Source organism: Cheilinus undulatus, linkage group 7 (genome assembly GCF_018320785.1).
Source record: "Cheilinus undulatus linkage group 7, ASM1832078v1, whole genome shotgun sequence".
In the NCBI taxonomy this organism is placed as follows: Eukaryota; Metazoa; Chordata; class Actinopteri; order Labriformes; family Labridae; genus Cheilinus; species Cheilinus undulatus.
Window position 1 is genome coordinate 13,615,110 of NC_054871.1, and position 13,885 is coordinate 13,628,994.

The 13,885-nt window shown below is 39.1% G+C and overlaps 1 protein-coding gene across 1 annotated transcript; it reads right to left on the reverse strand.

Annotated features, from left to right (window-relative positions):
* Window positions 1–719: 719 nt before the first annotated feature.
* Window positions 720–13,043, reverse strand: tm4sf18 (transmembrane 4 L six family member 18). Its single transcript, XM_041790591.1, has 4 exons — window positions 12,621–13,043; window positions 3,758–3,826; window positions 3,139–3,281; window positions 720–1,752 (listed from the first exon to the last, which is right to left on the reverse strand). The coding sequence occupies exons 1-4, from the start codon at window positions 12,798–12,800 to the stop codon at window positions 1,554–1,556; spliced, it is 591 nt and encodes a 196-aa protein (XP_041646525.1). The 5' UTR covers window positions 12,801–13,043; the 3' UTR covers window positions 720–1,553.
* Between the last annotated feature and the right edge of the window lie 842 nt (window positions 13,044–13,885).

Below are 13,885 nucleotides of genomic sequence, written 5' to 3' on the forward strand. Positions count from 1 at the left end.
GTCTAGGGTACTGTCTGGGCAGGTAGTAGTGTTGCCCAAAAAACACCAGCAGTCTCAGGGGTAGCCTGGACAAAAGAGATGCCATTGAGGTTGACCTTGGCTTCGGAGTACCACACATGGGCATTGACTGGTTGACCGGTCTGAGCCATAAAATGCCAGAGCTGAAAAAGAGCCCCATTCCACACTTGTTGGAATTTCTTTTATTTAGAATGTTTAAGGGTAAAATTATTACTCTTTAAGAAGAGTTAATCATTTTTTAGAATTGTTTATTAAAAACTTCATCTTAGAACCATATGTTGATCAGCACTTTGAGGGCATATTTTTATTTGCTTAAAAAACTCTGCTCTAAGGGTTGAAGAGCACATTTGCTCAGTTTGGATCCCACTATTGCATAATTCAGTAACAGGCAACTCTGGGAACTCCAGGATGGGCGCTTTAGTCCGGGAATCGGTTACAACACAGCAAGCAGGCCCCAAACATTCAAACAAACTAAATACTAATCAATAAGAATTTTCTGGAGCAGCATTAGGAATAGCAGGAAAGAAGCATTTCTGTATCAGCTTAATCTGAGCTTCACTGAGCTCTGTTTACCTCAGACATCTTTGGGGATTTCAGGGTAAAGTCCACTGAGTATTATGTGAATTTTGTCCTGATAATACCCTTGCTTGGAGTCCGAGTCTGTTTCAATGGGTACAAAAAACACCTGCACAATCACAAAATGGAAATAGTTTTTTTTTTATTCAAGGCAGAACAAACAAACATACATTATAAAAATATGTCACTAGAATATGTATAAAATGTCTGTTAACACTGACCTAGCATTGGAAAGACACAGAGAAAACAATAACAAGTTTTCTCTTGAAAACAAATGTATAAACACACAAACAAATCTGTTCTGATCCTCAGTTGGTCCGGTGTTTAAATACTGGAGCCAAAAGTATGAAACCATCCCTGATGGATCAATATAAATGCTGAAATAATGGAAGTGTGTGCCACTTTATGCAGTGACACCTTAAAAATACAGTTGTGGTATTATGTCACTGGAGTCCTGAAATTGATTTATATTGCAGTATCAGCTGTTAATTAAATAAAATAATGGTGTCGTTTTTGAACATTAACGAGGTATTAAGTAAATAATGGTAATAAAGAAAGAGAGTAACCTTGACATGAAGACCACAGACTTCTAAGAGTTGATGTCATCAGAGTTCTTAATGTTCTTTAAAAAAGAAAAATAAGGATTCTTTTCAAGTGTCACAACCTGCTGTCTTTAAACCCCAACGACTGAAGAGTGAGCTCTCCCACTTTAAAAAGGCAAATCAAGAGCATGAATACAAAGTGGATGCACTGTTGTGAGTGAAGACACATTTGACTGCATGTGTGCCTATGTAAAAACTCTGCATTACACTCACACACACATAAGACGAGGAGGCTGTGCGTATGCAGGTGCCCATAAAAGTCCCATAGGTGCGTATACAGGCTGACTGTGAATGTCTGTGTGCACATGCTCTTGTGCCTCCACAGGTAAATGTATATACAGATATGCACAGGTCTATCTAAGCATTAAGACTGTACTCCTGCTTGTAGCAGAAAGGTCGACAGACGGCATTGACTAAACCGCTTCCCAGCTGCATGAGACAGATGATGAACTCCAGCACAGCCAGGCCCATGAGCACGCACAGAAGAGTCACGTTCCACTCAACAATATTGACTGGCTGAAGACACCGGGACCAGGTCTCTGGTTGTAAGAGATACCTGGAAGATGGAGAGAGAGCAAAGGATCATAATCAATCACAGAACAAACATTGATGTTCTTTAAGAGTGTAAAAAAAGTGGACTGAGTCAGCTGCTTTAAAAAAGCAGTCAGTGTGACACTGCCTATAACCTGCATTCTCTCTAATTAGCTGCACTGATGGTATAAGCAATAGCAGATTATTCGTGGATGAGAAAACTATCTTACTTTTACGTCAATTTAGCACTTCAATTAAACTTAGATTTATTGTTTCAAGCCAACATTTCAAATGTCCTTCAATCAATCATGGCGTTTACATGGTAAATTGTTGTCCTAATTAGAGTACATTTTAAAATAAAGCAGGTGATACTTAAATCACAGCTAATCCACAGTCTCAGCAGGGTCAATGTGTGCAGCGTTCTATCTGTGCAGACTGACCATGTTGAAGTTGCACACTTTATAGTCAGTCTGGCACCTGCCATGATCCATCCCCAGTACCTGTTACAAGTGCCACTCTGCTATTCGTCACTTGAGATGTGTGTCAAATGATATGGGACTGTACATTACATCTGGACAAAGGTAAAATTAAAAAAAAGTCCAGGTACAGATTGACCATCATTGATCCCGTCACTATATCAACATGAGATCAAAACAAGCAAACAAAGCAAACTGTTAGCTTTTACTAAAGCTAACAAAGTTATGCTAACTACATAATTCATGTCATTGCATAAGCCCATGTTGCTAAATTAGCTTTAGCAACATGGACTTTAGCAACATGGGCTTTAGCGGGCATAGCCAAGGCTAACACAGCTACATAGATGATGTAGCTTTATAGAGAACTTAGCTTTAGCTTGGCTTCAGCTACATTATCGAAGCTAGCAACATTAAGCTACGCTTGCTGTGTTATCTACATAGCTTACATAGTTGCTTTGTATGTTTAGCTCTAGCTGTGTTATCTACGTAGTTTATGCAGCTAACAGAGCTACATAAACTATGCTTGCTGCGTTACAATGTTTGCATGGAAGACAAGCTTTTTTCCTGTAAGCAGACTGTTTACTCAGCTTAATTAAACATTTTGTAATCAGATTTTGCAGGTCAGGTTTTTCTTACTTTTAACCCTTATGCTAACCCTAAACGGAAGTTTAATCTGATTTTATTTCCAATGTTTTTGTGTGTATTTGCAATCTGACAGATCCAACTTTATGTATCAACTATTCTGATGTCTGATTAGATGTGAAATTTATCAAGCAACACTGTCAAAATTATCCTAGTTTCAGTATCTTAAAGGAAAGATTCTTTATGTTTTTTATTATGAATTTAATCACATTTGGTTTTCACCTTTTGATTGGACCACAAGAAAAGTTTTTAGACACAGAGGAAAAACATGATCACTAACTGAGTCTCCATACCTGCCTCCCTGGTCTGCAAAGGGGTAAGACCATCCAAAAGAGGTGAAGCACTGGGGCCCCTGCACCAAGGTGAACACCGATATAACCAAACAGTAACTTGATCCCACCAGTCCAATCACCGCTGCCAGCACTGACCCACACATCTGGAGACCAACACAGACACACGACATGGTATTAAAGAAGGATATCCATTCAGAACTTCACACTTGCAGCTGTGGATGTTGTGTTGTGAACGAAGCTTACTTTGTGGAGTGTTAACCAACAATGGGAGCCTTGTCGAATTATAAACACAGGATTAGCATTAGCATTCCACCTCATAAAGACACAGTGTTAGCTGGCTTAATGACTACTGTACTGCATAATTCTCCATGGGCTCAGAAAGGACAGGGGAAAGGAAGTCAGTTAAAGGGAGAGAAAGATTGCTTTCAGTTGTACAGCCCAAGAATAGCAAATGCAGGGCCTTGCCACCATTTTCTTTGCTTTTAGCCAATTTATTCATCAATGAACTTTGCATCAATGGCATCAGTCTTGGATCCAGAGTGAAATCACTGTTTAATACAGATTAAGACAAGCAGAGATTTTAAAATACTTTAGTTATTAAGTTTGTCAGGTCTCTTACCATTAAGCTCTCATTCCAGCAGAAGCTACATTTCCCCAAAGAGATAAACACCACAGCTGGAACCAGCATCTGAAATTACAAAATACAAAAGAACGTTATTAGAAAGAAGGAAAAAAAACTGGTACTAGTCTTTGCTAGAATTCCTAGGAGTATTCCCATGAAAGATGAACTTTTGTTATCTACACTCAGAGCTTCATGGTGCTTTCTCATTAGGCACAATTGTTTCGTACCACACCATGGCTCAGTTGCTCCCCACTCCCCTCTACTTTGCTTTCACATTAGAAACATGATGGGTGGGGGTATGCACGTAGCTGTTTGCAAATCCACCAAGAAGAAAAAAGGAAGCATGGCACTTGATGGCACCACTTGTGTCAAGAAACAAGCTAAGAGTTTCTGTTTCATGCATGCAATGGAGTCCATCCTTCTACTGTTGATGTTTTTTTAAATCAGATTTTGACGCCAACAGTTCTCTTCCTGTACCTCAACATCTGCCATGCAGCACAGAGGATGAAACAGGACTGTGCTGTACGCATACAAAGGTTTTTGAGGAGACAGAAGACATTTAGAGTTGTTTTTGCAACTGACTGCAACTTGCAATCAACTGTAAGGTAAGTCATAACAGACCCTTTGTTGACTAGATTCTTATGATTTCCACTGTGCATTCAGAAAACATATATAAAAACATATAGCTGCTGCTATTCTCTGTCCCATATTAGAGTATTGTGTTCACATCTCTTGTGTACCATGCCAGAGTCTACATGAAACACCCCAAAGACCACCTCCCTATGCAGAGTCCGATAACTGGCCATGGATTGTTCACACTGACTAAACAGAGCCAGACTCTGGGCTCAAGTGTACTCAGATCAAGGCCAGTTCCAGGTATTTCCTGAAAATGTCATAAAAATCTGTTCATAACTTTTTGAGTTATGTTGCTAAAAAAACAAACAAACTAATAACAAATCCTGCCGATCACATAACATCCTTGGCAGAGGTAAAAACAGAAAGACATTGAGCTTAGAGATATTTTATGCCTCCTTTCAATCACTAACCTTGCCACTGAGAAGCATTATGAACTAAACCTTAATTGCCTGTAATAATAAGTAAACAAACTAATTGATATACATCACGTGTCCAAGGCCGTTGTGGTAATGGCACGCTTAAACATGAAATGTGAATAACTTTGAGATGGATATTAAATACAAGTTGAAGAAAAAAGTTAAAGTCTGCCTTGAAAGTGTTTCCATTGTTGAAGGCTTTTGGTGACTCAGGGTGCTCTCACACCAGGCCCACTTGTCCCAAACCATGCTGAAGCATGATTAACCCCCCTCCCCAGTCCCCCACTGGTCTCTATGGGCATTGCTCCAAGCCTCAGCAGACCTGAGTGGTTACCTTTCGTACATACTTCACCGCATTGTAGTACAAAAATTGCTTTGTTGATGCACAGCCACAGTCAGCACAGCGGAGAACAAAGAGAAAACTGTAGCTTCACTCATTTTGAGGCTTATTCTGAGTTGCGTGGGTCAGATACAGCCCCCTTTCACTCCTGATATCTATACTAGGGTTAGATGGTGCATCAGCTCATACTGATTATAAGTAATGTCTACGTGAGTACCTGTTATTTTGCTCATGCGTGAGCAGTCGGAATGTGCCACAGCCCATCCATCCCAGCAATGCCGGATCCAAGGAAGTACACCATGCTTGAGCACAGCACAGAGTGCTCACACTGGTCAAACTGGACTTTGACGGTCAGATGTGCTAGAGCACAGCAGAGTGCCCACACTGGTCAAACTGGACTTTGAGGGTCAGATGTGCTGAGGGATTACACAAATGACCTCAAGCAGAGGTGTCAAACTCAAGGCTGAGGGCCATAACATCCTTGTTAAGTCATAAAAGTTTTGAAACAGAAAAGAGTTAAAATAATGAGATAAGTCAGGATGTGGAAAAGAAATTAATGTGTATTTTTCATTTCATATTCTAATTCTAAATCTCACATTTATGACTTAAAATTATGTTTATTTTTTCTTTTTATTTTATGTTTAATCATTCAGACTCACAATTTAAGGTTTTAAGTCATATTTTGACCATTTACCTCCTAACTTTTACTTTTAATTCCAGATTTTGACCTGATAGACTCACAATATAGAATTTTTGCCAAAAGTTTGAACTTTAAAACTCATGTCACAATTTAATCTCATATTTTGACCCTTAAAACTCTTGATTCTGTCTTGTATCTCAGACTTTGACACTTAAAACTCTTGATTTTGACTTTTATCTCATATTTTGACCCTTAAAACTCATTATTTAAAATTGAATGCTTTAATGCTTTAAATGCCACCTTTTAAAGTCATGATTTTGACCATCTATCTCATATATATGCCTTTTTAAAACATTATATTGGCCTTTAATTATATGCTTTTCCCTCTTTAACTAATAAGTTTGACTTTTTATATCAGATTTTGAGCCTTTAACTTATAATTTTGACATTTTAAAATCCCCAAATCATTGATCATCAGTGTTTCGTTTAAGAAGTGACAGTACACTGTTAAATTTTGACCCTGTTAAGGTTCGAGGTTAATAAATGAAATATCAGGTTAAGCTCCCAGGTTAACACATTTCTACCCCTGCTGTGATTGAGTTTGACACTCCTGACCTAAAGTGAGTGCGCTCTTAAATGTAGACATTGTTTACCTGTATATTTTCATCACGCAGGGTAAACAGGAAACTAGGAAGTAAAAGTGTGGGTTTTTTAGCTGGTGGTTGAAATTCATCTGAAATATTCCATGCTGGTCCACAATTTTGAATAAAATTTCTTAAGCTGCTATAATTGACTGTAAACATCTATGTCTATCTACAATCAGTCCACATCATGCCCATGTTACAACAACATCTGCAAGCAGTCTCTATGTCATTGTGTATTCTTTGATTGTTAAATTAAATTTGATCTGTGGAACAAGAGCTGTAACATGACTGAACTGCAGTAGAGAGAATCCCACATCTGTTTGTTTCAGAAATCTTCTCCTTCTTCTCCGTCCCTCGCTCCCTCCTCCTGGTTTCCTTTTCCGGTCCCACTGTCTCTCTACCAGTGATCGAAGACTTCAATTCACATCCCACCAGAGGGAGGGAAGTTCCCAAGGTTTTACACATTAACACACAGACAAAGATCACAAACACATCCGGGATATCCCCCTTAATCACTGTCCTTTAGAGGAGAGTGAGAGAGACTACAGAGGGAAGAGCAGCCAGAGAGAAAGAGAGAGAAAGAAGGGAGGGGAGGAAGCTAAAGATAGATCCCTCTCAGAGGGCTTGACATTGCTCTTTGGCTTTTAGTGTTTTGTTATTTCCACAAAGAAAGGAAAAGCTCACAGAGGAAATAATAAGGGAGGAGAGTGTAATCTCATAATAATAGTAAAATAATAAAGTCAAGGACTAATGTAATCCATTGCTGTCAGAGCTCAGCTTTCGGAGAATCAAAGTGCTTTCAGTGGCAGCTGTTTTGTTGCTGCTATCATTTCTAAGAAGTTCAACTAAATATTACTCCTCCCCTCAACAACAGGATCTATGATGTTGGCTTTATCAACCATCAATAATGGAGAAGAAACTAATCTGATCCATCTTTTCAAGGATGCAATTCCTTGATCTGGAGGTACTGAAAGGGCTCTGAAATTGACATAGTGGGTGATGCCAAGTCAATACCATCCATTTAAGGGCAGCCCAGACTACACCATTTTTTGATCATTTATGACAGCACCATGTCAGACTAAGCAATGAAAATCTTGTTGATCTTAGAGATCTTGTCCATCCACTTATCGTACGCTGACGTCACGGCTGTCTCCATGACTGTGTGGAAAGGAGGAGCTCTATTTGATGTTAGTGGTATTTGCTCAGAACAGAAAAAACACATGAAACAATTATGGACTGGATATTGGATTATGAATAACATTCATGGACTCATCCTGGTGTATCAAGAGGAGGACAAAATGCACTGTCTCTCCTTCAGAGAGAACAAAAGTATGAATGTGGTAACTTAAAGTAAATAGGCCCAATTAGCCTAGCTAATGCATACAGCTTCAATGTATTTACATATAAGATCCCCAGAGGAAGAAAAAGTCCAGATTCATACTGGTAAATGAAGATCCAAAGACAAGGAGCACATGCTTTTCTATTAATAGGTGTCAGGGTATATGTCACTGGCATCAGGCCAGGGTGTCAAACTAGAAGATGATGCCAGAAAAATTCTGACATGCTTATCATGTCAAGTTGTGGCCATGGGACATCTTTGACACAAGACCGTTTGTCATCCCTGACGTGCATAGTGTGGTTCAACGTTTGACGATGAGCTGTGACATTTCGGTCGGGCCAAAATCTGGCTGAATTCATGTAGTCTGAGCACAGCGTCTTCCATGAATTAAGGCTTTTATTAGAAATCTAAAAGATTTTTTAGAGATTTGAAGCCATCCTTATACTTCCTGCTGTATCTTTGTCTTTATTCTTTCGCTAAGGCCAAGGGTATGAAAGAATTCCATCAATTATTTATAAAATAAACTAAGTCACATGAGGGACCAGCAAAAGTCATTTTGCCCTCTGATTAGCACACCAGCAGACCAATCAGAGAGCCAAAAAAGGGTCAATTTCAGAAACAACAGCCATTTCTCAAAGCCAAGAAAGGATCTCTGAAGGGCAGTTTTTGAAGAATACTACGTCACTGACTGCTGTAGGAGGACTGTTCCAGTGTTGAGGATCCTCAAAATTCTTTAAAGGACTGAGTCCTTCGAACAAAGAATCTTTAAGGATGCACTTATAGAGTCTCCAAACAAAGAAACTACCAGATTTAGGTAAGTATGTCTGAAATCATATCATGGTGAATATGCCATTTTGCAATGTTTAAAATCAAAGCGAGAATCTTCATGACCTATATAATGCACTTATTGTATCCCACAATGCATTGTCAAAGTAATGAACATCCAAAGGTTACTAGCCCAACAATATTTCCCATCATGCATCACAGTTCAAAGATGTAATGAGCAGAAAGTGATGTTAAGAAGCTCTCACACATGACGGATGGATGAGACGAGCATTAAAAGTGTAGATTTAGAAGACAAAAATACTGATCAGTTCTTATTTTGAGGTATTATTTTTTACTGAAATATAACTCAAAGTAGCATGTTTCTCCTGATGATGACCTTTGTCTGTAAGCACAAATAACTGGGATACAACACAAAAATATGCGTTATCATTTAGCTAGAAACTCACAGCTTTTTTTCTAAAATGTGCTGGGTTTAGTTTAAATTTTCAGAAAAAGTCTACTGTTATTTTTAGAAGTGTAGAAGTGTCCACAGTTGTCTTTTATTGTGCCAATGAGTTCTCAACTGAGTCCACTTTAGTCTGCTCACTACAGGAATAAGGAGAAGAGTATGAGTGTGTGATCTTGAGCACAATCTTTAACTCCAACATGGACCGTACAAAAAGTAGACAAAGTCTCTGTCACATCACTCATTGGTTTCTAAAGTGAAGTTTTGAAGCACATCAGTGGCAGGCGCCATACCCGAAATGCCGACCCAGACTCACTTTTTGCCAGCCTGGCAACAAGCAAAGAGCAGAGTCAGGGTCAGTCTTAAGTCTCGTGGCAAACAGCCACAATGCACCAGAGTGTTATTCAAGTAGAATAGAACAGAAGCTTTTTATTGTTATTGTATGAATGCAACAAAAGTGCACATGCCCCTCCCAGCAATACTAAAAAACACCCACACACATAAATAGTGAAGTCAGCCATGACCCTTATTATTCATATAGAAATAGCACTTAGGCCTAACAAAACCAAAACAGCACAGTTAAAAAAATAACCTCCAGTCAGACCAAAATCAGCTCTTAAACGAGGCTGTAAGCATGTTTATTTCTGCTGTAAAAATGGGCATTTTAATATGGGTCTATATGGGGATTCCTGGCTTTTGCAGCCAGCCTCAAGTGATCACTAAAGGAACTGCAGTTTTTGGCACCTCTGCAATGGCTTCTCTTTTCAACACTGATTTCCTGCTTGGCTTCATCTAGCATCAGCTGTCTTCCATCAATAATTATTTAACTAAGTTAGTAACACTGTAATCAGAGCTCTTTTTTCAAGGGAGACCTGATGAGGAATGGAAGAAATTCACTGTTCCAGAAACCAAAAACACTCAAACTTTAGCAGCTTGAAAACAATAAAAATAATGATAATAAAATAGCCGCTTAAACCGTGGCATACAAAAAAACTGGGTTCAAGAATTTTACCTCTTGAAGGATTTTAAAAACATTCAAAGTCACAGAGTTGATAACAATAACTCTGTTCCACTGAGTTCTCCCTACAGGCCAAGAGCACCAGCTGCTATCAGTTACTTTCCCAGTTTGCATCATTTATTGAACTTGATTTGTTTCCAAAATTGTTTAATCTTTTTCAAAAACATTCTGGCATTTGCAGGATGTTTCCATTTATTTTGCATTGTCCCAAACTGTGTAGACTGTTTCTCCATCTAGAAGCCATGTTGGCTATCACAGACAAATTGCCCTTGCCAGCCATCATACATAGGCTAGGTTGGTGCAAGCATTGAACTTATGCCTCCATCAGTAGTGAGGCAGCTCACATGCAGAAGTATTCAGGGAGTCTTTGGGATTTGCGTTCAAATCTAGCCTACTCTTGCTGTTTCTCAAACCCTTCAGTAACTTAAGTGGCATAATCCCCTAACTTTTATTGTGAAAGATTTGCAGGAGAGGAATTTTGGCATACAAAAGGACCAATTGAAAGCCCAGACTTCTCTTTCATAACTCAACTGAATGTAATTATCCCTCTCAACATTGTTTCGTCCTCTTCTCTTTTTCTTTCATTTCTTTGCACTTCTACTGTGGATTTTTAAGAGACAGGGTTAAACAGAAATGTTTGAAACCTCTATGCTTAAAGAATTTGATTACTAATTTCTTTATTTCAGATCAAATGCTTTACTAACTTCAACAGACCAAAGGGAAAAAGCAACTTCTAAAAATGAGAATATTTGAGAGTTAACACTGTGTATCCAACACAAGTACTCTGCTGGTCAGCAGGGTTAATCTTGTCTGAGAAAACACAATTTCTCCTCTGTTCCTCCTTAAAACTAAACTCAAAGAATTACTCCTTTCTGCTCAGTCAGAGCATAAACCCATCAGATCAGCAGCATGTAGAGCAGACGGATTAACTGTGAATTTACACAACCCCTCATTGTTCTCGCAGAACTGCAAACACTCAGACTGAACATTGCTGAAGGGGGGACAAGTGACATCTAATCATCTCTCACTTTAAAATAATGTTCTTAGGAATCAAAAGGATGAGGAAGGCTAGGTTAAAGCAGACATTTAAATACAATAGGCTTCAGTCTGTAATAGAATATCCTGTATCTGCATGTACCAGCGTCTGCTAAACAAGACAAGGGAGAAGGTTTCCAGTGGATGTGGCTTCATCACGATGCTTTTTAACAGCTGTGCATTTTACTGTCACATGGCACAAAAGCTCTGAAAGATTCTTATTCATTCCGGTTTATATGAAAATCTTTCAGCCATAAAAGACGAAATCACTCTGACTCCACACAAACAGAGAATCACAGTACTGTTAGTGAATTTGTCTCTTTACTGGAACTAATATGAATGAGTTCCACAAGAGACTAACAATGGCATCAGCTGAATCTACAGGCACGACATCTGGCCTCCACAGCCTGGGAAAATTACTTTATTATGTACTGGAAAAGATGCAAAAGCATCACCAGGCATGTCATCTTTGTATTTTTGGCCTCTATGAAAGCTTTACTAGACTAACAGGCTCTTCAACCTACAAAGCTGCAGCTTTTTTATTAAAGCTCTCTCCCAAACTGTACGATAATTTGGCAGAAATAGAGAGGTAGAACTAAGGTAAAACTAATATATAAAAAGGGCTAAACCTGAGCTGATTACAAGCTCGGATTCTGAGGAAATATAATGTTTAAGTAAAAAAAAATTGCACACTAAAGTCACACTACAGAAGCTGCAATCTGATCTGGTTTCAGATTCAGGAAACAGAAGGAAGGATGTGCAACCTTGTGGGCAAGAGCTTTTGTTCCAAGCTTTAGATGATTAATCAGGATTTTGTCTAAATATATGGCATCACACATCAAGAAAAAAATATTGTCAGATATTACTTTCATTCTTGTCTGCCATGAAAAGGTTTTCAATCCAATATTCAAGTTGTAAAACACAATTTAAAGGGGAAAAAGTTAAACCTGACATTTCCACACCTTGAAAAAGTCCCTTTTAAGTCAAAACAGGTCAGCGTTTTTTCGTATTTGTTAATGAAGGTTTCACATGCCCTGATTAAATAAAGGTATTTTATCTTTATCTTTGGTGCCAAAAGAAAGCTTTCCTCCTTCTTGGTGCATTTTTCTATCCTTAAGTGCACCTGGTGTTAACCAAAGTTTATCACCTGACACAAAAAGCACATGGTATTCTTCTCTTGGCAGAAAAACAGACTTTGGACAACATGAAGTCAAAGAAAATTTGATCCCATTATGGAAGGATTGAGGATTGGAAGAGGGGAGCCGTTATGGTATTTTCTTATGGATGTTCCATCCATACACAAGGGGCCTGGAGACTAAACCAGCTGTCATTAGGTGAGAGGCCGGCGTCACTCTGGACTGGCTGAAACTAAAATAATGGCCTTTGTTGATTTAAAATAAGTCCCTGCATTGACCAGGTTCTACTGTTTGTACCAGTCAACTAAAGTTGAGATGTCCCCACCTCCACAGAGTGATGTCCAATCAAAGTTTAAAAATTGGGTCTACAGCACTAGAAATAATAATCCTTATCATCTTATTATAAGTGTAGTTTTTTCACTCACCATCAATCCCCCTCCCCCTAGTCCTCCAAAGTACCAGATGTAGCTGGCCAGCCGGTCCTGGTTGATGTAGGTGGTTTCTCCCATAGGAAACAGCAGCAGCAGGTTGGCCACGATACAGCAGAGAGCCAGAGGCAGCAGGGCCAGGCCCAGGGACCGGGCGAAACCCACCGAACAACACATCCCTCACTCCAAAAAAACCACACAATCACAACTACAGGGAGGAGAGCAAAGAGCTGGACTGATCAGAGGAGAGGAGAAAAAGAGGCAGAGGGGAGGGAAGGGTCGGAGCAGCTGGAGGGACAGGAAGCAAAAACAAGTGACGAGAGTTCACTCTGGAAGTGTGTGTGTGTGTGTGTAGATCCTCCGTCCTTACAGAGGGAGTTCTGCCATGACACAACCAGCGCCAGGAAACACACTCGCAGGAAGGGAGCTGACCAATGCCTGTGAGGAGCTTAACAGGAATAGGACAAATCCAACAAGTGTGGGTGTGTTTCCCACAGCCTCTTATCCAGCAGAGCCACACACAGCACCCTCTGAAGAATTAATTTTCCTTCAGAATGACTGAGTCACTACAAAAAGTCAGTTAATACATTCAATTTAATAATCAGCACAGTACTTTTTACTCATTATATGTACTGTATTTAAAGGTACAGTGTTATATTTTAGTAGTTCAAAAGTAAAACTCATGTATCATATAAATTCAACAAACAGTGTGAAAAATTTTAACTCTTTCTTTTAATTTTGATGATTAAGGCTTACAGCTAATAAAATCCCAAAATTCAGTATCTAAAAAATTGACTATTACATCAGACCAATAAAAAAGGATTTTTTCATAAAGAAATGTTGGTCCTCTTCAAAGTATGGTAATTGAAATTGTATTCTCTGAATAATTGCCTAGAGCTCTTTTTGCATGAATTACTGCATTGGTGCAGAGTGGCATGGAGGCGATCAGCCTGTGGCCCTGCTGGGGTGTTCTGAAGACCAGGTTACTTTGATAGCAGCCTTCAGCTTGTCTGTATTTTTGGGTCTGGTGTCTCTCATCTCCCGCTTGACATTACCCCAGAAATTCTCTATGGGATTCAGGTCCAGCAAGTTTGCTGGCCATTCAAACATAGGAATATCATGGTCATTTAACCAGTTTTTGGTACTTTTGACAGGGACAAAAATGAAATCAGCATCTCCATAAAGCTTGGCATCAGAATGAAGCCTGAAGTGCTCAAAAATTACCTGGTAAATGGCTGCAGTGACTTTGGACTTAAGAAAAC